Consider the following 27610-nt stretch of genomic DNA (forward strand, 5'->3'; position numbering starts at 1 on the left):
TCCTATTTGTCCTGGCTCTTTCAGGAAGATGCTTAAAGTGATTTTGGGGAAAGCAGAACAGCAGATTCTGGGATACGGTGGGAATTCACAGGTTGGCACCGGCTGGAACAGCTGAGTTTGAAGGCACTCTGCAGACACAGGGTGCTGGGGGCCCTGAATCACATTTACAAAGTCTTTGTATTGTATTTTTAAAAGCTAGTCAGCAAAATCTGTCACTGCCAACCACAGGAAAAAAAAAAAAAACCAAAAAAACCAAAAAAACAAAAAAAAAGCTATACTTACACTCACACACACACACACACACACACAATAGCACACACAAAAAATGTGCAGATCTGTAACATTTTTCACAGCTGATTAAAAAAAAATACTACCATTCTCCCCCCAGACTCCCCTTTGATACAGTAGGTAATCAAAATAGATTTTTTTTTCCCACAAATATCAGCAGACACTTCCTGGCACCCCACACTGTATTGGCATCAGTGCTTAACAGTCCCAGTTCACATGTGCAATACTTCAGATTGGATACACTGTAACAAGAACCCAACTTTGCATAGACATCCTCAGAATCCTAATCAGTCCCTGGGTTGCCCTTCCAAGCTGGCAGAAAAGGAACCCCTGGTCTTAATTTCCAAATAATCCTGGAAAACAAGGAAAAAAAAAAGTTTTGTCCCCTCTTCTGGCTCCTTCGCATGATTTTCTTGGACCTCTTTCCTTGTGTTAAAACTTGGAACTGTGAACAGTTGCTTGGGGGAACCCTCCCCCACTGCCTCCTTCCCCTCCACTTCCTCTGCTTCCCCACCCCCATTTTTTTTTTCCAGGCTTGAAACTTTCGCTTGCCGGTGTCAAGCAGCCAATGCAGAGCCTTAATGGCTACTTAAACGGGGAAAAATGCATGAACCAAAATCAACGAGGAACGTACACGCTGTATAGAGCCATTTTTCCATCAGGGTCTCAGATGCTCAGCAACGGACACCCCCTCGGACCACGGCTGAAGGCTAGGGATGCTGGCCACACAAGTCAGCCAGGTTCCTCGGACATCCCAGCCAATACAACAAAGTCGTCTCCAATCTCAAAGCAAGAAGACAATCACATTAAGAGAATCGGGTGCGTTTGGCTTTGTGCACAGAGCGTGGCCAGCGCCCGGCGGCAGACAGCGCCTCACAGGATCACACAGGCCGAGCAGCAGCCCTCGTCGCCGTTGGGCTGTGCCGCGTAGTTCATCTGCCTCACGATCTCTGCGAATAGCTCATCCACTGAGGCTTTGTTTTTGGCCGATGTTTCCATGAAGGGGCAGCTCCACTCCTCGGCCAGGGCCTTGCCCTCGCCATAGGAGACCTCACGTTCGCCCTCCAGGTCCACCTTGTTGCCTACCAGGATCATGGGTACGCGCTCGTACCGTTTCACGCGGATGATCTGGTCCCGCATGGGCTTGATGTCCTGGAAGCTCTGCTGGTTGACCAGGCTGTAGACGAGGATGAAGCCCTGGCCATTCTTGATGTACAGGTCCCGCATGGAAGCGAACTGCTCCGTGCCCGCGGTGTCCAGGATCTCCAGAACCGACGGCGACGAATCCACCTCGATCTCCTTGCGGTAAAAGTCTTCGATGGTTGGGTCGTACTTCTCGATGAAGGAACCTGTTACGAATTGCACGGTGAGCGCGGACTTGCCCACGCCACCCGAGCCCAGTACCACCACTTTGTACTCTCTCATGGCTCCGTCGGCGCTCTCGTCGCGCCTGCCGCGGCCCCGTCGGGGCTGCGCGCCGGGGAAGGCTGGGTTGGGCGGGCGGGTGTACTTGTCCCCTTCCTCAACTCCGCAGGAACAACCCTGGCGAGACTAGCCCGGTAGCACGGGCTCGCCGACAGGCTAGCAGAGCCCCGCGCCGGGCCGACCGGCAACGGGGGCGCGTCCCTAGGGCGCGGGTCCCGGGCCCCGCAGCAGTCCTGGCGGAGGACCCTGAGGACAATGCGCGCAGTCGGAGCAAGACAACGGCTGGAGCTCTTTACCACCGCAGCCTGGGAGGGCCGGGAGGCGGTGGCGGCTGGTTGCAGAGGCGGCTGCTAATTGTGCGTCCGGCTGAGACACGCGTGGCATGAGTCCCCACGGAACGTGCGTCCAGCTCCGCGGCCCATCACTCTCTCCTCTCTCTCCCGCAGCCTTCTCTGGGCGAGGGCTTCCTACTCGCCGCGCGCAGCCCGGCCCTCCCCGCCCAGCGGAGCATGCCCAGTGCGCCGCCCGCCGTGCCCCGCCCGAGCTCCGCTCCAGCTTTTCCGCCGCATCGGTAGTGGGCGTGGTAGAGGGTGGGGCAATCAGGGACTGGGCGGGGCGGGGGCGGGGCGGCGCGAATCTTGGAACTGGGGAACCCGGCTTGTGTGTGCTTGTAGGTGGAAAGCTCTCCAAACCCAAGCCACTGTCTGGGCTCTGCGGGCCTCCTGAGGGCGCAGCAGGCAGCAGCTGGCTGTGACCTCCTCATCGGCTTCCCCTGTTAAAGGATAAGACACCTATTCCTAAACCCAGGCCGCTGCGCACCTCCAAGAATCATACACTTGCAGGGCATTTTTCAGGCCGGGGAAGGTACAGAGAGGCTCGTGCCCCAACTTGGCACTATGTTCCCGTGTCATTTCCCCTCGAAGAACTCGGCTTGAGTCCCTGTCCGGACCAGGAGCTAGTGGGTGGGAATTTGTGGGTCGCCACAGCCTTCGGGGCAGGAGTTGCCGGGTCATCCTACCTCCCCTTTGGCTAGAGCCAAAACCAGGCTAGTGGATCGAGCCCCGCGGAAGGCCCGCGGCTCCCGCACCCAGTCAGGGCATGCTCAGTCGGCAGAGCAGGTTCGGGGCTTGCAAGTAGGAAGGTTTCGCACCGCACACCCACACGCCAGCTCAAATTACCTCTCCCAGACTCCCAACTCATTGGCCCCAGGATGTGAGTCTCACACCCCCAAATGTTTTCCCATTGGCTGTTCCGGAGGTTTTGTCACTTTAGACAGCTTCATTGGCTGGAAAGTCGCCTCCGCTTAGGATTGGTTATTTATAGAGATTGAGTGGAGAGGCGGAGGCCCAGCTGTTCCTTCTCCCCTGCTCCCCGCCCCCTTCCACCCACTGCCCAGGCCTGTTCATCTGAAGCTGAGAGGGGAAAAGAAGGAATTTAGGTGGAGTGCTGCAAACTAAATATAGTCCTTTGTTGGTGTTCTGGAGGGAGTCTGACTTCTTTAAGCCCAGTCACGACCGTCCCTTAAAGGGAGCAGCTAGGATTCATTACTGCTCCCGGTCTGCAAGAAAACCTAAAGTTCCTAACTTGATCTTTGCAGGAAGAAGGCTGCGATGAGCAATGAGCCACCGGGAGCTCGTGGCATCAGGGGAGGTGGGGCTGCCCGGGCTTGCCTCTTCCCAAAGCTCTGCTTGGTTGGAAGGGCAGTCTCAAGTCTTGGCTCCGCTCACTTGCACGGGGATACGAGATGATGCCTGGACTTGTCCCGAGTCTCTCTAGTTCCTTGCTAGGAGAGATGGCAAGACCTGTCAGTGTACTGCACTGGCAGCGGGAGCCCAGGGGCACAGATGGGTGGGGATCGGTTTTGTGTCAAGAGAACCGGCGCTAAGTGGCCAGGCTTGCTATCGGATGCCACTAGCCTCTGCTTTAAACGCCTTCATTGAAGGGAGAACTGAGCAGTGTTGCTTTTGGTTCCAAGTCACAGCGGTACTTAAGGCTCCATTTGGGAGTGAACCTGCTCCAGATTCTTGGCTGCGGGCCCCGAGTGGGTGTCCGCAGCGGCAAGTTCCAGCCAGTAGAGCCAGGCAGGACCTCAGTATAATCCTGTGCCTTTTTGAAATGGTGCTTTCTCTCTGCCTTGGTTCTGGTTCTGCCATTTAGTGGAGGAAGAGTTTTTGTGGTCGACTACTGACTGCTTCGGTATAATTATGCTTATATAATTCTTCAGAGACTTATCTCTGAATCAAACTTTAATATAGCTGGCTAGAACCCTGCCAACTTTCTGCCAGTGTTTAATGTCTGCCAAGTGTTTTGCATGCACTATCTCAATTACCCCTCATAATAATAATTACTCTTATGCCCATTTTAAAGATGAAGAAACTGAGGCTCCCAGGTGTTCAGTAGCTTGCCTAAGAGTGGCAAAGCCAGGATTACAACCTAGGTGTTTGATTGTAGAGCAGTCAAACGGCTAGTGGTACTTTCCCACAAGATAATCCCCAGCTTTCCTTCTCAAGTAGAATTTAATAACAACATAATCAGAGGAACTTTTGAGCCAGAGGAGGACGCTCTGCTATGACCATGCTTTGCTCTCCTCTTGTGAAGATGACATCTTTTTGGATGGCGCTTCCTCATCTACGTTATGGCTCCAAAGGGTTGGGACTCTGAAATACCTTTCTGGGTGGTGCCAAGACCAGGATCTTTGGGGGGACTCCCAACTCACCCATATCCAGTTAATAATTCTTTATTGAGCTGTGCACAAAGATGTGTTTTTTAGTAACCTGAAAGAAAATGCTTCCAGCTTATATGTGTAGTTTGTCATTTCAAGCTTGGGACCTCACTTCGCAACTATCTAGGTCCTAGGACAAGTCCGTGGAGCTTCCTAACCTTAGTTTGCCACTCTGTAAAATAGTGGTGATCAAGTTGGCCCCACCTCCAGGGCTGGACAAGATACCTGGAAGACAATCTGAACAGCAAAGCCCTCTCTTTACAGCAGAGAGGTGAGCAGAGTTAGAGCCTTGAAGTCCTGGCTGCCCTCTCCAGCAGTTTGATGCATTCCAAGGAGAGGATAATGAACAGACAGTGGATAGATAGTAACACCCATTAATGCCATTGTGCACCAGATATTTATCAATTACTACCCAGCCCGAGCAGCCAAACAGCCCGGTCTAGAAGAGATAGCCACATAGACAGGTAGATGGTACTACTGAAGCTTGATGGCGTTTTCAATAACAGAAAAAAAAAATTGTTTCTAAAGTTTGAAAGCTTTCTATTTGGTATTTTTCAGTAGGAGTTTTTAATACATCCCAATTATTTCCCACAGATAAGATATCCATGGGGTATTATGATTCAAAATGAAGCCAAGGGTCCAAAATTTTTTAGAAGGATTGCTACATAACTTGAACACAACTTTTTTACTATGATAATTAAGTGGCATGCCACTGAACTATGTACCCAGCAATGTATGTATATGTATGTGTTGTGAGTAGTGAGGCTAACAGGCCTGGATTACTCAGCTTGATTTAAAGCAAACATATTTTAAAGTCGATCACGTCCTAGTATCAGAGTTTTGCTTGGTTAGTTTTGATTTTCTTTCTTTCTTTCTTTTTTTTTTTTTGAATCATTGCCGCATGCTATGAGGATTTACAGAACTAAGTCGAAATGTTAGAGGGCAGTACCACATCTGGTTTATGTTTAGAGCCAACCTTTCATGGTTCATGATATTTATTATGGTAAGAGATCTTCAATAAATATTCACATTCGCATTCACAGAACAGTTCTAAGTTCCTTATGAGCTGCAGCTCTGGGCCTTCAAGGAAAGCAGGAGTGCTACAAGGTGAGTTTTAAAGCTCTCAAGCAGAAAGTGTTTCAGCTGCACAGCCCATTCGTACAAAGGAGCTGATTTAATGATGTCCGTAGATCTCCCACAGCTAACTGCAGGTACACAAATCACTCTAAACTCCCTAATTTTGAAAATGCCCAGAGTAAGTTGGTAGTGACTGTATCATAATTTTAAAGCAGAAGACTACTGACTTTGCGGAGTTCTCAAATGATATATCTCAAGTAATTGAATTTCTGATACTAGAACCACCTATCTGGTTTAGGGTTTTATCAAAGATACTTTAAAAATAACCAACAAGGAGCTTCTCTGAAAATATTTTCTAATTCAGGCAGTCATTGCTTTAGAGGGTTGGTGTTACACTTTGGATGGCCAACACATTTCACATTACTTCATATACTACCCTATCACCCAGCGAGCAGCCATCTTGGGAGCACAAGTACTTGACCAGTCTTGATGAGATCTTGAATCTTTGTTATCTTAGAACCAATCAAGAGCATCTTAGAATTACAACTAAGGTAAAGCAGAAAATTGCTCTGTCTTATTCCTGCAGTGACTGTGCCTGTCTGGGTTACTTGTGCACTGATATCTTTTTTTCTTATTTCAATTGTCCTTAAAAATAATGTTCGTGGAATAATTTTAAATTAAATAACCTCTGAAAATCATTCAACCTCTACAAAATCTACACACACACAAACACACATATCGGGAGAATGGAATCAACTATTATCTCATTTGTCTCTTTTATCAGTCTGGTATTGCACAGCACACTTGGCAAATAAATTAATATACTCGTAATATGGAGAATAAAATCTATTCATCTCAATAAAGAAGTTGTCATGGGCTGAGATGTCCTGAGAGACCAGGCTGATTGAGCACAATAATTCAGTAGATTTGCACCCATGCCATTATATGCCCATTTTGAATGGCTTGCACATATTAATTCTTTCAGTCAGTTTTAGAAAACAAGGTCAAAGTCCCTTCTCTTAAAGGTAAATGATCTGACCTTTTCTCTTGGATCTCAGATCTGCCAGAGACCATCATCTACTGGGAAGACCGTGTTCCTCTTGGTATTGGGTCTCAGATCTGCCAGAGACTTCATCTATGGGAAACCCCGTGTTCCTTCTGCAGCATGACTTTATTTGATGAAAGTACAAAGGAAGCTTGAGGAAGGAAGCATTTAGAGAGATTTAGTTGATCTAGGTTTTCTTGGTTGAAAGAGCCATCTCAAACCCCCGTCTTTTTAAGATTCCTCTCCTCAGAACGTTCTGTTCCAGAGAACCAAATATAGAAATAGGAGAAATTGCTTAGCTCCATTACAAAGAATTTGTCTCTCTTTCTTTTTCCTCACAAACCACTGGATGAAAGGAGCCCCCCTTCCCCTGCAGGGATGACAACACACCACTTCCGCTGACACAGTTGAAGCCTATCAGCCCTCTGCAGCGGTGACTCCTCCAACTCTTTCAGCCTGTGGTTCTGAGGGAGACAATGAGGGACTGTGCAAAGGAACGGAAGTTTCACTTGTAAATTATCACCAGCAGTGTGGTCTGCTTTATAGAATTCGTCTAATGGGAACTCTGTTTTACTGGGAATTACATAATCGTGCTATCGGAAGGTAGTATAAAAGATCTGTGAGCTGTAGCTTAGGAAGACCATATTTCAAAGCAGAAAACAGTTTTGTGGTTATTGTTTTCAGGGCTGTGAGTCATGCTTGTAAGAAAATATATTAAAAGCCTCCTATGTACCAAAAGATTACTGTTAGTTATTCGATATTTGTAATAAGGTCACAGGACTGCAAAATATACTTTTAAAGTTCCTTTCTGTTAAGAGATCTCTATCCTTAAATTTTTATTGTTTTGTAGAAAACTGAGTAACCCTTAAAAAGCGATAAATATTTGTGGGTTTTGTGTAAGTTGAATATTATAGGTGAGTGCTTCAAACATTTTCTGTAAAGGGCTACATCATAAATATGTCAAGTTTTTTTAAGGCCACACCACCTCTTTACTACTTCTAAGTTTCATCTAGCATACAAGCCTCCTTAGACAATATGCAAATGCATGGTCATGGCAGAATGCCAATAATACTTCCTTTGTGGAAACAGGTGGTGGACTGCATTTGGCTTGCAAGCCCATGGTTTGTTGATTTCTAAACCATGAATTGAAGGGAATGGGAAGAAAACCCTTATTTGCTGTCAGAATGTGTTTAAATAAAAATGAACTACTATCCTGTCCATAGATGTAGTTACACTTTTGTCTATAATCAGTGGGAAATTTCTCACCAAATAGCAAGTATATATTAACAGATGAAACTCACTTTATATAATTTATAAGTGTTCATATTGCTATTCTTACAGAAATGTCAAAGGCATTAGCTGTGCTTTATTATTCTTATGTCTTTTCTATTTATTTTCGATTAATTGATTTTAATTCCCTTTTTATTTTTAATAATATGGATTATATTTGTTATTTAATATATCGTATAAATGTACTATGCATATAAAATACATATGTATTACACAAATAAAATACATATGTATTACACAAATAAAATATATATGTATTACACATATTACATAACTGTCATAGATAGATAGATAGATAGATAGATAGATAGATAGATAGATAGATAGATATACATTATACCTTGGAAATAGTTTCATTAATTTGTGATTAGCTTTTGATTTTAAATGGCCTTTAAATTAAAAATTTAAAAATAATCCTTTTCTGAATTTGCTCTTTTCCTATTGACTTGCCTTTGTAGATTTTGTGCCACAGGTAGGAAGCACCCTTAATTTTCTTTTTCATAAGCTGATATTTTCTTCTAGCATGTCTATGGTTATGTGTTGACTTACTACTCAAATGAAGAAGAAAGACAGTGAAATAGAAACCTGAGTAATGGGATTGCAAAGAATAATAGCTTCAGAAGAGAAGGAGAGAGGAATCTAAGAATATGGATCACAGGAGGAAGCATCCTTCCTCTGGTAAGAGAAAGAAAAGCCTAGTGACCCAGAGATGAGCTGATAGTGCCAAAATAGAGGTACTGCAAACGACTTCAGCATCACTAAAAACTGGCAATGTGCCTGCTGGAAAGGGGAGCAGCAAGGTGTGGGTGTAGATTCCCAGAAACAATGAAGCTGCTTGAAACTCTGTGCTGTGCATGGCGCATCGATGCTAGGTTATCAACTTTGGGTACGTGAATTTATGACGATCCCAACTCACTTTCTCAACAATTTAGATGGCGATAATTCCTTTCAAGTATGTCAGATCATAAGCAATTGAAAGTTTGCAGGTTTTTTTGCAGCGCATATAATACATGGTTACAAAATGAACTATACATCTCTCAAGTGTCTATACTCTTAGTAGAAGTACATTTGTGACCATGTAATTAAAAATACAACACAAAGAGAAAATTTAATGAGCTCAAGAAAATTGCCACCAATCTGATCCTTTGGTTTCTCCTATCAAATGAATGGTAATCTGCAATGAAGCCTGACTACACTTCCAGACAATTAATCATTTTGAGAAGCTTTTCTTGATTGTTGTCCACAAAATGTTTATATTAGAGATATTGTTACAGTAAGAAAATACTTATATCAATTTATATTATGTAAGTGGTATATCCTTGTCATAGAAACTTCGGGATATTTGGAAAAGTGCGAAATTAAAAAGAAATCATTTAAAGCATACCTTAATGTTTAGGTTGATCATCTTTTGTCTTAATAAAATTATTTTCTGGACATGGTTAGGTCTCTCATGACTGCCTTAACTTACAGCTCAATTTAGACTCTATGTATTCTATACATATTCTGCAAACAGGAATTAATTTAAAAGTCCTAAATATCAGCTTAGCGGATAATTTTCTTCTTATTTAATTATCTCTTTATGGGAATCACATATCTATTTTTCTAATGTTATTGCAATCAAAAGTTGCCCAGAAGTTGCCTTATTGACATGGTCCCTAACCCAGCCTATTTGGAACTATTTTTCCTGTTTTTCCTGAATGTGGGGATAAAGCACATCCAGGTTCATGACCTCTGGAGTAGCTGGACATGGCTGCCTGTTTATATCATCAGCTAGTTAGTCAACAGCTTTAGGCACATTCTTCCTAGCGGTTCTGTCCTTCTCCAAAGATGACCTTCCCCTTTGTGGTTAGCAGTGCCCACTGATACATCAGCCCCATTCGAAGCACTGGTAGTGACTTCTGTATTATCCACACATTTCTGCCCTCTTTGTCAGAATGCACCCAGGCTTCGGTATGTTTGCTCTAAGTATTACAGAGGCTTAAAAGAAATCTGCCCCTTACTTTTCCCAAATTCTATCCCAGTATGTCTGGAAAATGGCTTATTCTCAACTATGAGAGTTATAGGAAATCGGGGTATTTTTGTTGACATGATTTCATACTAAAAATTTCCTTACAGTGTTGTTAGAGTTTCTATTCCACAACTTCCAAACCTAGTTCTGAGCACATAGCACAGTTCACCTTCTGCACAGCTTCTGGGTAAGCAATGTGGACAAACATAAGCAGAAACACCTTGGCTCAGATGCAAGATTACTGTATAGGTTTCAGTGTTTTTACTGAATATGCAAGCCTACGGTTTGTCGATTTCTAAACCATGGATTGAGGAGAGCAGGAGAAAAGCCCTTATTTGCTGCTCTACTGTCTTTAAATAAATATGGGCTACTAGTCTTTTGATAGATGTAGTTACATTTTGGCTATAATCAATGGGAAAGTGCCAGTCAAATGACAGGTATATATCAACAGCTGAAACTCAATTTATATAATTTATAAGTGCTCTTATTGCTATTTTTATATAAATGTCAAAGGCATTAGCCGGGCTTTATTATTTTTATGTCTTTCCTATTATTTTAATTTAGTTTTATTTTTAATTTAATTTTAATTATGGATTATGTTTATTATGTAATATATTTTACATATATAGGATGTTCCTATAGAAACAGTATAGTTTTAAGTATGGGAAACAACTTTTAATATTTCCCTACCATGAGTTTTTGTATATGGGTACCATTTTGTAGTTTTGGGTTATATATAGACTGCTTAATTTTATAAACTGCTATCTGAGTTGCTGAATTGAGTGTCATCAAATATTGCTAAATGAATTTTGACTTGGGACAAATTAGGACAGAAGTTCCAACATCTTAAATAAAATTATTTCTGCCATTTTGTAAAGTATATTTTTTAAAACCAATGTTCTCAATATTGATGATCATAAAATAAATATCAATCAACTCAAAAAAAAAAACCCACTAAAGATGGTGGTCTATGTCCTGCAATATCAAACATTCTACCAAGATTTAATTCTTTATGTAAAAATAAACCCAGTATATTCACCTCATTAGTATGGAAATTTGCTCTCATGTTTAACAAATAGTAAATTACGTGTACAACAAGAACTATTTTAAGATGAATTTACAGTTTGATATCAGTAAATGTTTGATTTGCATATCCATTTTACATTCTTATATATTCCAAATCACATAGAAATTTCTCATGCAAAAAGAGTTTGGAAATGTAGGGAAGTTTAAGAAGCCCAGTGCTATTTTATAATAGTCCAAGTTACTTTTGAGAAAACATGATTCAAACTCAGAAGTGTGATCTAAGGACAGCAGAAATCCTCAGAGATATGAGGTTTTTTTTTATTGGATTTTTTTATTTACATTTCAAATGTTATTCACTTTCCCAGTTTCCCAGACATAAGTCCCCTATCACATCCCCCTCCCCTTCTTCAATAAATGTGTTCCCCTCCCCATCCACCCCCCTTCCCACCCACCCTCACATTCTCCTATACTGGAGGTCCAACCTTGGCAGGACCAAGGGCTTCTCCTTCCATTGATGCCCAACAAGGCCTTTCTCTGCTACATATGCAAAATACAGAGTTTATATCAGATAAAAGATCTTGATATGACCACAGTTTCCTGAGGAAGAGGAGATTCCATTCAAGGAATGAGCTCCCAAGATACCAGGGATGCTAGGGGCATGGATTCCCAAAGTCTTGGTACCAGGATTTTAGGACAGGGAGCAAGAGAAACTAGACCTGACACAACAGCCAGCAACAACTTATGAAAGTGAGAGTCATGGATGTTGACATCCATAGAAAAACCTTAATACAATGAGCTAATGCAGGAATACAGGGAGCCCACCAAGCAGCCAAGAAGGCTGTCCAGAAAAGGAGCTTATGGGCCCTAAGTGCAATTTATGAAGAGAAGAAAAGGGGGTCTGGACTTACAACTGTGGTTAAAAACTAACGTAAAACAACAACAGTACCAATAGCAATGACAACAGCAATAATAGTATTAAAAACGATGTATGATTATGGGCTGCCTTATTCCTGTAACAGCTTAATGGAGAAAATTATGACACACAAAAAATTGTTTAGCAATGATTACTCAATAAGCCACAAATATTTCTCAGCATCCTTCCCCTTCCCTGTAGTGTTATTCTGGCTTTATTTTTAATATCTTTTAAAGTGAACTCACAAGGAGGATTAGAAGTGCTTATAACTTGAAGGAACAGGAAACCCAACCAAGAGGACAGGGGGAGTGCTAAACAAGCTTTATCCAGCACGTGACAAGAAGTCTAGAGCTGGAGGGCTTTTGACTTAGTTTGAGAGCTCAGTGAAATCAGAAATTAGGTCGGCTTTGTGACAAAACGGTGGGCTTGGATATCAAGATAAAGTTTATATAAGGAGGGTCTTCTATCTTTTCATAAGTTACAAATCGCATAGAATTTCAGCCATAGTTCTATGACTAGACCTGCATGACTGTACTTCAAGCTGCAAGGGAATCCTAGAATCTTACCTTTCTCATTTTCCTCTTTCACAGTGGTAGGAGACAGACTAAAGGAAAACACACAATGAGACTAATAATGAATGAGCCAGTATGTCCTGTCAACATCAAACCCCAAACCTGTCTCAGAGATATATTTTCTTTCAACTGAAGTTGTGAAGAAGTTCACCCTGATTCTTCAATAGGTTTCATGTAAGGGATGGGTACAATCTCTTATTCTTTTATTAAGAAGTACACTTAATAAAAACCTTGATTTATTTTTAGGCTGGTTATATATCATATAAAGACTTATTTGCCTATGATAGCAAAGCTCTAACTTAGCACTTCGTTCTTAGCAAATTCTCCACTAATGAGCTGCATTCCGAATCCTGACTTAATTTATAGATTTCTACAAAACTCTGAAAAAGAAAAGCATATGTTTGATTCCAGATGTTTAAAACCTAATAAAATAGAGATAACCCAGGATTTTTAGCCCGACTGACTTTCTTTTAAAATCTGAATGTCTAGTTTCAAAAACGTAAGATAACTTACTCAATGTCTGTGACAACTAGTATTCAGAATAACTCCTGTGAACCCTACCTTTCTACACCCACATTTGGATTTCTTCACCCACAATCCATCATGGCTGGCAAGAATGATGGACAGAGCGTAAGAAGTAATGGCGACTCACTCTCTAGGTTAGATCGCTATAGACTGAGGCTTCTGTTGCTTCTGAACTTCTCATCTTGGGCAAAGCCAGCCTCTATGTCTTCCAGATATCCAACCAACTACTTTTAAATAGGCCCCCCTTTAGTCTGCTCAATTTGGTAGTCAACCGAAGCAGAGAAGCTACAAGTTAACCCTCAGCCTATCCCTTGATGGTAACTCCACAAGAAACCTTGAATATAACCACCCAGCTTATCCATACTCAGGTTCCTGGCTTAGGAGACCAAGTGAGATAAATGTTTCTTTAGGTTGGTAAAGTTTTGTGTAACAGGTTAAACAGAAGTATTCAACTTATAAAGCTTCTGTAAATATCAACATCCTAACTATAAGTGGATATGTATACAAATCACGAAGCTGATAACATATGTGAAACTGTCCAGAGTGGGTCCTAAACATAGTTACATAGAAAAGGAGGACTTGCCAAAAACTGCTTGTTCATGAATCTTTTTTTTTACATCTTTAACTTTTCAGGTCTCCTGCTTAGGAATAGCATAATAAGGTAAAGCCTGTGTATGCCTTTTGCTTTCTCCTAGTACCATAGCAGAATGCACGTCATCCAGCAGGACTGACCATGACATTGCCTTGGACTCTATGACTTCCAAATGACTTTGTTACTTACAGTCATTGTGCTTAATAACAAATACCTTAATCGGGATGTCACATGGTAGTGTCTGATACATATTTAGTTGACTACCAAACAAACATAGTGTTGCTAGTAGCCAATGAAGATCAGACCTGCTGTCTACTGGAAGGCCTCTGTGACCTTGTTAAGGTTTACTCTGGTTGTGCATCTCCTTTCCTACCTCTCTGAAATAGAGAGTGTCTGGTGAGGATGACTGCATGCCATGCACTCAGAGTGTTCACTCTGATTTCCTTTACTTTTATCCTTTGACCTTTTCCACTGCCCCACACACCACCAATCACGGGTACCATCACTAGCGCTATTGTCAACTTTGCTGTAGCCTCATGATATTGATGCCCCTTTTCTTTTTACACATTACAGACCCACTTCTTGTCCTACACTACTTCTACATCTTAATTCTTTCTTAGCTGCCAAACAGATTGTATAAATATGTAAGCATATATCTACACACATGCAGTTATGTTTGTGCATTATGTCCAATTAAAGCACTCCTTTCTTGGCTAGAGTAGCATGCAGAAATAGCATTTGGTTCATTGAATTCTATTCCTTTCCTTCATGAGTGTGTTGTGTGTACATGTGTATATATGTGTATATGCATGTATGTATACATGCCTATATATGTGTGTGCATATATGTGTATACATGTATATATGTGTGTATGTATGTAGAGGCAAAAAATGAACATTGATGACTGTTGTGTAACAGTTTTCTTGGAGACTGAAACATTCAATCCTATAAAGAAGTTCCTTAAACACAAAGGTCAGGAACTCAAAATGGCTTTAGGAAGTCCCTGAAACTGAATAGACTTACTAGGTCCCTCACTTCCAGAATAGGCAATAAAAGCTAAGAATTCTTCTCATACTAACTAAACTGTAGAGGTGACTCTTAGGGCAGGCCAGATGCCTGGAAGAAACAGAAACCAGGCAAGATGTATGGAAGAGGCTCAGACCAATCAAGGCACCTGTAAAGGACACTCTCAATCACATTGAGCAGCCTGCAGGCTGTACAGTGTGGACTTTAGTGATGCACCTGTCTTTGACTCACTTTTTTCTCCTGTAAAAAACCCTGATCCATATTTTGCTGGCATCCTCAGTAAAACTTACTGGTTCACCAAGTTGAACTTCAGTGTAATCCTCACTCTGTTATGTCCTGGGTTCCCTATCTGGGGTGAGTAGTATAATACATCTTGAAGAGATTCTAGCCAGCCATAGCACCATGGCCATAGCTCTGGCAGGCCTTGCCCTTCTCCCCCATTTCTTCTGCTTTGCTAAAAACCTACACCTAGCCACCAAGGTCTATTTCCTTATTTGGCCACTTCCTCCTCCTGAGGATGACTGCCAAGGTCCAGCTACCAAAGTATTGAAGTCCAGTGATTAAAAGCCCCCTTTGGCTGGCCTAATTAACATGCCCAAGCAAGTTTAAACAGTTTGTCCTAACGCAGGGTTTTCCCTTTTCCCTTTAGGAACTACCATTTTATTATGTGTCAGATCTAGAGGCAGTCTCTATTCAGAGGCCGTTCTCCTATGACATACATCCCCCGCTTTCCGTTTTCCCTTCCCCTTCTCCCTCATCCTCTATTTCCTGGCTTTGTCTCTGGGACAAATAAATCCCCTTTGCACAGAAAACTTAGTCTTGGCATATCCTAAGCTGAAACACATTGCTTTCTTGTCTCCACAGGAAAAGTTATGTCATAGAACAATGCCTTCCTTGACTTCTCTCCACTTATTTGTTGAGGTAGGGTCTCCCACTGAAACTGGATCTTGTTAATTCCACCTATTTTAGCTACCCAGGTTGCCCTAGGGATCCCCTGTCTCTGCAGGGCAGGTAAATAACTGCCCTGTATTTATAGGAGTCCTGTCTTCAGTCTCCACACTTGCAGAGCAAGCACTTTAGCCACTGAGTCATCTCCACAACCTTATAGATTATGGGGTCAAGCTAAATGAAAATGAAGGACTCTTTGCTAAAAAAAAAAATGATTATAGGGGTTGGAGAGATGACCCAGCAATTAAGAGCACTGGCTACTCTTCCAGACTATTGCGATTGGAGTCCCAGCACCCATATGGTGGTTCACAGCTGTCTGCCACTCCAGAATCAAGGAATCCAATGCTCTTTAGTGGCCTTTTGTGCACTACAGACAGGCACACGGTGTACAGACATGCATGAAGGCAAACTACTCGTGTGCATAAAATAAAACTAAGTAACTCTTTCGGAATTATTATGAATGCAGAGATAGAGCATGAACTGAGAGGAGGACTCCTGTCAGCACCAGGCTCAGTGTAGCTATAATGCTGATTCTGACAGGTGATTTTGGGGGTGTTTCCCATGCCTTGTCTGGTTACTCAGGAGGACAGGAGTCACACAAATACCTGCTTCAGAAAAAGTTTGAAGTCAAGTATTTATGATAAATATAATTTTGCAAGTTTTCTGTTTTATAATTATAAACAGGAACTAGAGAAGTGAATCCAAACGATCACTCCAATTCTAAACATTGCTTTCTTTTATATTAAACTACAACCTACTACGTCATCAGCTATTGCAGGCTCAACTCCCATAATGGCTCACCCTGAGGCAACATAGATTTCTTTCACAGAAATGAACCATTCTCTTCTCTCTAACAGTTCTCCCTTAGCACTGTCTCACCGCATTTCAGGTTTTTAACTTCTCTGATTACAATAGAGTCCTTTGAAGTTATTATTTTTAATAAAAGTAAATTTTGGGGCAAACACAAGTCTTTTGTTTCATTTGCATATCTTACATAGAAGTCTATTAACTGAGGCAATATAAATATGAGAACACCTCACCATGAAACCTAGGATGCTCAAAATTTAAATATGCATTATTATAAGGCCCCAGTGGTGAGTTCCTATGCAACTTAAGAGATTGTCTAATGAGAAATGTGAAGCAGATACCAAATGCTTTATGATGGTCAGCAATCTCCTTTCTATGCAAGAGCAACCACAACCATCTTCCTGAGCATTGTTTTAACATATTGATATAATATACTGTGCTATGCCTTTTAGATGGCAAACACTATTTGTCATAATTTTCATTTATTTCTTTCCTTGGCATACTTTAGTTCTCACTAACGCTTCAGATTCTTCTGATAAACAAGGGACCTGTACATGTCCTTGCAGCAAACAGATGGGTGTGTTCTCTGGGTCTCTTTTTAACATGAAGGGAATGTTCCTCTTCACAGCATCTGGGTAAAACATGGAATTCTGTCGTAGCTCTGCAACACAGGCAGAAGCAATAGTCTCTGCTCCATGAGGTGACTCTGCAGGTAATCCTCTTCTATTTCTTTTTCCATCTCAAGCTTTGAAATCACAGATGAAGCACGAGTTCACAAGAGCCGCTATACAAAGCAGTATTTGGCTATTTCTTCTCATCAATCATTTTTATGGATGCTCTCCAATCACACTGCCCAGATGGCCACTTCACAAGTCTATGGCAGCAAAAGCAACCCCGTTGCAAATGTAAGAAAAGATCTAGAAGAATAGACTCTAAATGTATATAGAAATACATAATGTTTTATTCATCTTCACTCATGATTTCACTGCACAAATCCCACCCAAATGAATTATGACATTTGGTTGGCAAACATGTGGCAACATTCCCATTGACACAGACATATGGTTAAGTCATTCAATGAAAAATGCTATCATTTCTACAGAATAATTCATTTTAATCAACACAAAGACTTTACATGATTCTTTTCTTATTCTGCCAAGTCACTATAAAGAAGGGGAAAGAACCAACTTATTCTAAAGAGACAATGACTGGGGGAGAGTTTGACAATCTGCTAAAAGATTATTTATGCCTTATTTGTGCCATTCCTTCCTACCACATTTTTCTCCTTATGGCCAGAGATCAATGCCCACACAAACAATAGCTCAAGCATTTTGCAGTTTTCCAAAGTCACTATTTTATTTCTTGGCAAGCCTTTATATACAATCATATGCACCATGGAGTCCTGAGGTATCTGATGACTTCATGGCTTCAGTCACTTCTGTCTGTCTGCCTGTCTGTCTGTCTGTCTGTGTGTGTCTCTGTCTCTCTCTGTCTCTGTCTCTGTCTCTCTCTCTCTCTCTCTCTCTCTCTCTCTCTCTCTCTCTCCCTCCTCCTCCTTCCCTCCTCCCCCTTTTTCTCAGTATGCTACATAATTGACTTCCCCTCATCCATGAAGCTGTCATCTTTTTTGTATTTTTGGGGTGCGTGATATCGAACCCAAAAACTTGGCAGCATAAATCATGTGCACTACCACTGAGCTATATCCCTAATCAAAATGTTCTGGGCAGAGATGCAGTACCAACCTCTCTTCAGAGTAACAGCAAAACCTCTTCCCTGAGCCATGTAGCCAGGAGTTGATAAAGGGCATATTATAGACCAGAACCAACTTGCAGCTGCCTTTGAATTGTCCACAAATTAAGAATGGTTTTAAACTTTTCTGTAAGTTAAAGTAAATGAAGAATATTTAATGATAGTGTAAAGATTTTAAATATAGTTAACTATAAATAAGTATTAGTTGAACATATGTATTAATATGTATTAATATATCTGTATTAATAAAGAATGGCTTAAATTGTTTCTTGATAAGATTCCATTTGTAAGGCAGGTGGGGCTAGTACTCAAGATCCTCCTGCCTCACCTGCCCAGAGCTAGGCTGACAGCTATGCATGACCAGATGTGTTTTTTCTTAGGATACAAGAGTTAGATCTATTGACCTGTTTCAAAGAGGTGGGGACCCGCCCACATATGGCTAAAGATGGTTCTTCATAGTAAAATGTCATCTCTTGTGCTTGTCAGCTTCACACACACAATCTAGAATCATCTGAGAAGAGAGGCTAATAGGATTGTGTAGATCCGGTTGGCCTGTGGGCCTATCTGGTGGGCTTGGGGCATGGGTTTCTTTGTGTAGGCTTGGCTGTTCTGTCTTCTGAGTGGTGGGATTAAAGGCGAGTGCCAGCACCACCTGGGATTTCAGTTGCTTTAATAGGTGAGCAACCTTCCCACCATGAATGCGATTGTCTCCTGGGTTTGGGTTCCAGATACATGAGTGGAGAGAGGAGGCGCATTGGAAGGAAGCATGCATGTGACTGTGGATATGATGTGACTGTGTCAAGTCACTGCTGTCGCGACTTCCCTATGACGCTGCACCCTAATCTAGAATTGTAGGTTAAAGTATGCCCTTTCTCCATCAAGTTGTTCTTTGCTCTGGTCTTTTATCACAGCAACATATGTGAGACTATCTATGACAGCATTGATCATGGACATTCCAGGCCATATTAACAGAACTCATGAAGCTATGCTTCTTATTTATTCAATTTGCCAGCTTACATTTATGTCAGATCTCCAAAGACTTGGATGTACTAAGAAAAGATTAACAAATATTTGTTGAGTAAATATAGAATAAATAAATTGACCATAACCTGTTTTTTTTTCCATCTTCATTAAAGTGGGTATTTTTTATTTACATTTCAAATGTTATTCCCTTTCCCGGTTTATAGGCCAACATCCCCCTAACCCCTCCCCCTCCCATTCTATATGGGTGTTCCCTCCGAATTCTCCCCCCCATTACCGCCCTCCCCACAAGAATCCCGTACACTGGGGGCACAACCTTGGCAGGACCAAGGGCTTCCCCTTCCACTGGTGCTCTTACTAGGCTATTCATTGCTACCTATGAGGTTGGACCCCAGGGTCAGTCCATGTATAGTCTTTGGGTAGTGGCTTAGTCCCTGGAAGCTCTGGTTTGTTGGCATTGTTATTCATATGGGGTCTCAAGCCCCTTCAGCCCTTTCAGTCCTTTCTCTGATTCCTTCAACGGGGGTCCCATTCTCAGTTCCATGGTTTACTGCTGGCATTCGCCTATGTATTTACCATATTCTGCCCTGTCTCTCGGGAGAGATCTACATCTGGTTCCTGTCAGCCTGCACTTCTTTGCTTCATCCATCTAAATGTAGGGCAGGCTCTGAATGGGCATTCCTTCAGCCTCTGTTCTAAACTTTGCCTCCCTATCCCTTCCAAAGGGTATTCTTGTTCCGCTTTTAAAGAAGGAGTGAAGCATCCCCATTTTGGTATATATTAGAGCATCTTTTGGGTACATGCCCAAGAGAGGTATAGCTTGGTCCTCAGGTAGTACAATGTCCAATTTTCTGAGGAACCTCCAGACTGATTTCCAGAATGGTTGTACTAGTCTTCAATCCCACCAACAATGGAGAAGTGTTCCTCTTTCTCCACATCCTCGCCAGCATCTGCTGTTGCAGGAGTTTTTGATCTTAGCCATTCTCACTGGTGTAAGGTGAAATCTCAGGGTTGTTTTTATTTGCATTTCCCTGATGACTAAAGATATTGAACATTTCTTTAGGTACTTCTCAGCCATTCGACATTCCTCAGCTGTGAATTCTTTGTTGAGCTCTAAACCCCATTTTTAATAGGGTTATTTGTCTCCTTTCAGTCTAACTTCGTGAGTTCTTCGTATGTTTTGGATATAAGCCCTCTATCAGTTGTAGGATTGGTAAAGATCCTTTCCCAATCTGTTGGTTGCCGTTTTGTCCTAACCACAGTGTCCTTTGCCTTACAGAAGCTTTGCAGTTTTATGAGATCCCATTTGTCGATTCTTGATCTTAGAGCATAAGCCATTGGTGTTTTGTTCAGGAAATTTTTTCCAGTGCCCATGTGTTCCAGATGCTTCCTTAGTTTTTCTTCTATTAGTTTGAGTGTATCTGGTTTGATGTGGAGGTCCTTGATCCACTTGGACTTAAGCTTTGTATAGGGTGATAAGAATGGATCGATCTGCATTCTTCTACATGCTGACCTCCAGTTGAACCAGCACCATTTGCTGAAAATGCTATCTTTTTTCCTTTGGATGGTTTTGGCTCTTTTGTCAAAAAGCAAGTGGCCATAGGTGTGTGGGTTCATTTCTGGGTCTCCAATTCTATTCCACTGATCTCTCTGCCTGTCTCTGTAGCAATACCATGCAGTTTTTTTTTATCACTATTGCTTTGTAATACTACTTGAGTTTAGAGATAGTGATTCCCCCAGATGTCCTTTTGATGTTGAGGATAGTTTTAGGTATCCTTGGTTTTTTTGTTATTACAGATGAATTTGCAAATTGTTCTAACTCTCTGAAGAATTGGATTCGAATTTTGATGGGGATTGCATTGAATCTATAGATCGCTTTTGGTGAAATGGCCATTTTTACTATATTAATCCTGCCAATCCATGAGCATGGGAGATCTTTCCATCTTCTGAGATCCTCTCAATTTCTTTTTTCAGAGGCTTGAAGTTCTTATCATAGAGATCTTTCACTTGCTTGGGTAAAGTTACCTCGAGGTATTTTATATTATTTTGGACTATTATGAAGGGTGTAATTTCCCTAATTTCTTTCTCAGCTTGTTTCTCTTTTGTGTAGAGGAAGGCTACTGATTTATTTGAGTTAATTTTATACCCAGCCACTTTGCTGAAGGTGTTTATCAGGTTTAGTAGTTCTCTGCTGGAACTTTTGGGATCACTTAAGTATACTATCATATCATTTGATATTAGTGATATTTTGACCTCTTCCTTTCCAATCTGTATCAGTTTGACCTCCTTTTGTTGTCTGATTTCTCTGGCTAGGACTTCGAGAACTATATTAAATAAAAAGGGAGAGGGTGGGCAGCCTTGTCTAGTCCCTGATTTTAATGGGATTGCTTCAAGTGTCTCTCCATTTAGTTTAATGTTAGCTACTGGTTTGCTGTATATTACTTTTACTATCTTTAGTTATGGGCCTTGAATTTCTGTTCTTTCCACGACTTTTATCATGAAGGGGTGTTGAATTTTGTCAAACGCTTTCTCAGCATCTAATGAAATTATCATGTGTTTTTTAATCTTTCAGTTTGTTTATATAGTGGATTACAGATGGTTTTCCATATATTAAACCGTCCCTACACACCTGAGATGAACTCTACTTGATCATGATGGATGATTGTTTTGAAGTGTTCTTCGATTTGGTTTGCAAAAATTTTATTGAGTATTTTTATGTTGATATTCATAAGGGAAATTGGTCTGAAGTTCTCTTTCATTGTTGGGTCTTTGTGTGGTTTTGGTATAAGAGTAATTGTGACTTCATAGAAGGAATTTGGTAATGCTCTATGTGTTTCAATTTCAAGGAATAGTTTGGATAGTATTAGTGTGAGGTCTTCTATGAAGGTCTGATAGAATTCTTCACTAAACCCGTCTGGACCTGGGCTCTTTTTGTTGGGAGACCTTTAATGACTGCTTCTATTTCGTTAGGAGTTATGGGGTTGTTTAAATGGTTTATCTGTTCCTGATTTAACTTCGGTACCTGGTATCTGTCTAGGAAATTGTACATTTCCTCCAGATTTTCAAGTTTTGTTGAATATAGGCTTTTGTAGTAGGATCTGATGATTTTTTTTGAGTTTCCTCAGATTATGTTGTTATATCTCCTTTTTCATTTCTGATTTTGTTAATTTGGACACACTTACTGTGTCCTCTGGTTATTCTGGCTAAGGGTTTATTTATCTTGTTGATTTTCCCAAAGAATGAGCTCCTGGTTTTGTTGATTCTTTTTATAGTCCTTTTTGGTTTTACTTGGTTGATTTTGGCTCTGAGTTTGATTTTTTTCCTGCCTTCTACTCATCCTGTGTGCAATTTTTCCTTTTGTTTTAGAGCTTTTAGGTGTGCTGTCAAGCTGCTGATGTATGCTCTCTCCTGTTTCTTTCTGGAGGCACTCAGAGCTATGAGTTTTCCTCTTAACACAGCTTTCATTGTGTCCCATAATTTGGGGTATATTGTACCTTCATTTTCATTAAATTCTAAAAAGTCTTTAATTTATTTCCTTATTTCTTCCTTGTCCAAGTTATCATTGAGTAGAGCATTTTTCAACTTCCATGTTTATGTGGGCTTTCTGTCATTTTTGTTGTTATTGAAGACCAGCCTTAGTCCGTGGTGATCTGATAGGATGCATGGGATTATGTCTATCTTCTTGTATCTGTTGAGGCCTGTTTTGTGGTCAGTTTTGGAGAAGGTACCATGAGGTGCTTAAGAGAAATTATATCCTTTTATTTTCAAATGAAATGTTCAATAAATATCTCTTAAGTCCATTTATTCATAACTTCTGCTAGTTTCTCTGTGTCTCTTTTAATTTCTGTTTCCATGATCTGTCCCTTGATAAGAGTGGGGTGTTGTAATCTCCTACTATTATTGTGTGAGTTTCAATGTGTGATTTGAGCTTTAGTAAGGTTACTTTTATGAATGTGCCTTTGCATTTGGAGCATAGATATTTACATTTGAGAGTTCATCTTGGTTGATTTTTCCTTTGATGAATATGAAGTGTCCTTCCTTATCTCTTTTGATGATGTTTGATTCAAAGTCAATTTTATTCGATATTAGAATGGATACTCCAGCTTGTTTCTTTGGACCATTTGCTTGGAAAGTTGCTTTCCAGCCTTTTCCTCTGAGGTAGTGTCTGTCTTTGTCTCTTCAGTGTGTTTCCTGTAGGCAGCAAAGTGTTGGGTCCTCTTTATGTATCCAGTCTGTTAGTCTATGTGTTTTGATTGGGGAATTGAGTCCATTGATGTTAAGAGATATTAAGGAATAGTGATTGTTGCTTCCTGTTAATTTTTTTAGAGGTGAAATTATGTTTGTGTGTCTCTCTTCGTTTGGTTTCGTTGCAAGACAATTACTTTCTTGCTTTTTCTAGGCTGTAGTTTCCCTCCTCGTGTTGCAGTTTCTATCTATTATCCTTTGTAAGGCTGTATTTGTAGAAAGATATTGTGTAAATTTGTTTTTGTCATGGAATATCTTGGTTTCTCCATCTATGTTAATTGAGAATTTTGCTGTATATAGTAGCCTGGGTTGGCACTTGTGTTCTCTTGGGATCTGTATGACATCTGCCCAGGATCTTCTGGCTTCATCGTCTTTGGTGAGATGTCTGGTGTAATTCTAATAGGTCTGCATTTATATGTTACTTGTCCTTTTTCCTTACTGTTTTTTAATATTCTTTCTTTGTTTTGTGCATTTGGTGTTTTGACTATTATGTGACAGGAGGAGTTTCTTTTCTTGTCCAATCTATTTGGGGTTCTGTAGGCTTCTTGTATGTTTATGGGCATCTCTTTCTTTAGGTTAGGAAAGTTTTCTTCTATAATTTTGTTGAAGAAATTTCCTGGTTCATTAAGTTGGTAGTCTTCACTCTAGTCTATTCTTATCATCCTTATGTTTTATGTTCTCATTATGTACTGGATTTCCTTGATGTTTTGGGTTAGGAGCTTTTTGCATTTTACATTATCTTTGATGGTTGTTTCGATGTTTTCTATGGTGTCTTCTGCCCCTAGATTCTCTCTTCTATCTCTTGTATTCTGTTGGTGATGCTTGCATCTAGGACTCCTGACCTCTTTCCTAGGTTTTCTATTTCCAGAGTTGTCTTTCTTTATTGTTTCTATTTCCATTTTTAAATCCTGGACAGTATTCTTCAATCCCTTCACCTGTTTGGTTGTGTTATCCTGTAATTCTTTAAGGGATTTTTGCATTTTCTCTTTAAGGGCTTCTACTTGTTTACTTGTGTTGTCCTGTATTTTTTTAAGGGAGTTTTTATGTCCTTCTTAAAGTCCTCCATCATTATCATAAAATGTGATTTTTAAATCTAAATCTTGCTTTTCTGGTGTGTTTGGATATCCAGTATTTGCTTTGGTGGGAGAACTGGGCTCCAATGATGCCTAGTAGTCTCCATTTCTGTTGCTTAGATTCCTGCACTTGCCTCTTGCCCTCAGGATGTCTCTGGTGTTAGCTTGTCTTGCTGTCTCTGACAATGGCTTGACCTTCCTGTAGGCCTGTTTATCAGCATTCCTGTAGACCTCTTTTCTTTCAACCCAATCTGGTAACAGAGAGCTCTGCTCACAAGTGTGTAGGTGCCTGGAGACTGGTTTTCAACTCCAGGCACAGTCAGAAACCCAAAGATCCCACCCCTATCTGCTCCTAGGTCCCTGTGCCCAGGTGGCACAGATGGCACTAGGCGATTTCCTCTTTGGTGAGGAATGTTGGCAGATAGTAGTTGTCTCCTCAGAGAAGTGTCTGCACTTCTGAGGGTCTAGCTCTCTCCCCCTTAGGATTTGGGACCAGACATCTGTGGGACTGGTTCAGTTCAGTTCCAGGTGCAGGCAGAAACCAGCAGGTTCCTGCCCAGACTATTCCTATATTCCTGTATCCAGAGGCACTATCCTGTTTCCTCTTGGGCCAGGAATGTGGACAGTAGTGGGCAAAAGTGGCTGTCTGTCCTGAGGTTTCAAGATAGTTTGCACTTCTGGGAGTTTAGCTCTCTCCCTCACGGGATTTGGGTGCAGGGAGCTGTGGGATCAGTTCAGTTCAGTCAGTAGTCCATTTTTCATTACAATTGGGTGCATTGTAACAGTAACAAGATTATAAATCACAGACACACAGTGAACTCACGCAAAACTCAAGCAAAATGGAATGGCTCCATTTGACCTTTTGAGTCCAATGATACCAGGCTCATTCAGGAGGTGGCTGATTCCAGTGTGCATTCACTTGGGAGTCAGATGTAGGCACCCAGAGAGGAAGAAACATGCCATCTTAGGTTTCCTTTCCAATGCTATGGCTTCCCCTTTAGTGAAGCCATTTACCTATTCCATCTTCTCTCCTGTTCAGTTATTTCCTCAATTTATTTGAAGGTAATCTACTTTGCACTCATAGCAAAGCACTTATTTTATTTTTATTCATTAGCTTTGCCTACTTATATCTATACTAGATCACTAAGGACTGCTCCTGGGCCTTTCATAACAAAAATCAGAAACTTTTAGTTAATGCATTAACAATCCATTCCTCATTAACAGCTGCCATTTACAGTCTATGGGCATGTCTAACCCCCTTAAGATACTAGAGACATACTAAATAGGCACATGTCTCCAGAGATTCCAGTTTTACATGAGGATGTATTGTCACACATGCCCATGAGGTGTGCTGCAGTGTTCTCCCATCCTCGAATGTTAGCTACACCCTGACTTGGCCCTCACTGAGCTCCAGAGAGAACAGTGATATTAATATAAAGGAAAATCACTGTTCTCAAGATCTACATTTGAGTCTCCCAACTGACAGACAGAGAGACTGATGATCGCATTCAAACATTGAGGTGGATATGAAGCTTGCTTCATGGACAGTGAGATCTGACTGATGAGTGGATCTGGAGTAATGCTGGAGAGGAGGACATGCCAAAGGAAGAGCTGGAGCTTCACCAGCCTGAGTGACTTAGTTAAATTCATCAGAACATCTGGAGCATCAGCTGCTCTACCTGGGGCTCTTTCATGACTCACTGCTGCTCTTTAATAAATGAACCTTTGCTGCTTCTACTGAGCTTTGCTGCATGTTGTAAAGGGATGTCTGTTTTCTCTGCAGAGCAGCATTTTAACACAAAGATTCTCTGTTTCCAGTGCTCAGTGCAGTGAACCGTGTGGAGGGCAGTCACTGTTACCCTCTCTAAGGACCTGGAATTCGAGTTTCAGATATGCATATAATGAAAACCAGATCATCATAAATAGAGTCCCTAGGTTCAAGCCATGAAATATGGCCATTTAGGAATGATGAGCAACTGAAAGTTCATCTTATGTATTCTGCAAACTTTACAGTATACAATCTAAAAGTCATTTTAAAAAAAGACACAGTGGGAGGAGGCAGGTAGCACGGTTTCTATAACCCAAGATCAGAGGTTCACACTTCAATTGCATGCACACTCTGTGCAAAGTCTGATCTGAGAACTTTGAGTTTGTTTTTAGCTTGTGGAGCCCTAGGATACTGTGCCCTGCGACTTCTGATTAAGATGCTATCTGTAAGCTTCTCCTTGAAAAAATACACAGCCAATTTTTCCCTTTGTCCTCCAGGGTTTAAATGCAGACATCTGCTTTGGTTGTGAAGTTTCAAATTGTCAAGGCATGAGGAGTGACTTACTTTGCTTCTAATTTCCTGAACACTCAGCCTCCACTTCTTCTCGGTGGGCCTCAATATTCTCAATAATTAAATGAGAATACCAGGAAACACTGATGCTTTGTAAATTGCTTTAGAGAAAAGTTCCAGGAGACTCTGGAGGAGAAACATGAGGTTAAAGGTTGAGGCTACAGCCTGAGGTGAACTGCATGATCGTTTCCTCCCATTTAAAGTCATGACAAATCCATTTGGGCTAGTTTGCATCCTAAAAACCTGAGATATTTGTAAATTTGGAAACTCAGTGCCCCATAAAGTCTGTGGCATCTTCTAGATTTATAAAATTTAAAGCACTAAATTTAGTAATCAAACCACTAAAATCTAATTTCAACTTCTTACATCTTTCTGAACTGTAACCTCAGCAAGTAAATGATTCCTCTTCAGGCCTTCATTGCTTTCTCCCAATCTGTAGACGTGAGGAATTGATAGCAATAATTTTCAGGTTTCTGCTGCTTTGGAAAGCTTTGTCTGCTCCTTTTTCACTGAACTTTCCCAAGTATCTGCTGGCTTAGAAAGATATCTCACAGATCTTGTAGGTAACTGGGAAGAAGGTGGAGGTGGCACTGAAGCAGAAAACTCTTCAGGAATAAAAATGCTCTAGTACAAATGCCTCCTGATCCAGTCACAGTTACAGAAACTGGAGCCAACAGTGCCTAGTGGTGTGTATAGACCTCCTGGGGTAAGGCTAACCATGAAAAGTAAAACGCTACAAGGACCACCAGAAATATACAGTGACACACAGTTCCCATCCCTGCAGCCCACTGCCAAATGTAGAGAGCGGGAACAGGTGCATAAAATGAATGCTACCTGAAGTTAAATGACCACATATGGCACATCTACATCTTATTAGGGACATGATTTTCAAAAGTAAATAAAATGGGAAGAAATGTAAATGGCATCAGATGGAAGACTTTTTTGTCTCATTGAGAGCAC

The 27610-nt window shown here is 41.2% G+C and overlaps 1 protein-coding gene and 1 pseudogene across 1 annotated transcript; one reads left to right on the forward strand and one right to left on the reverse strand.

Moving 5' to 3' along the window:
• Positions 1-290: 290 nt before the first annotated feature.
• Rap2b (RAP2B, member of RAS oncogene family) lies at positions 291-1725 on the reverse strand. The gene has a single exon (XM_032898314.1). The coding sequence runs from the start codon at positions 1711-1713 to the stop codon at positions 1162-1164; it is 552 nt and encodes a 183-aa protein (XP_032754205.1). The 5' UTR covers positions 1714-1725; the 3' UTR covers positions 291-1161.
• Positions 1712-27610, forward strand: part of LOC116895860 — a 51869-nt pseudogene continuing 25970 nt past the window's right edge.

This window comes from Rattus rattus, chromosome 3, assembly GCF_011064425.1.
Source record: "Rattus rattus isolate New Zealand chromosome 3, Rrattus_CSIRO_v1, whole genome shotgun sequence".
NCBI classification, from domain to species: Eukaryota; Metazoa; Chordata; class Mammalia; order Rodentia; family Muridae; genus Rattus; species Rattus rattus.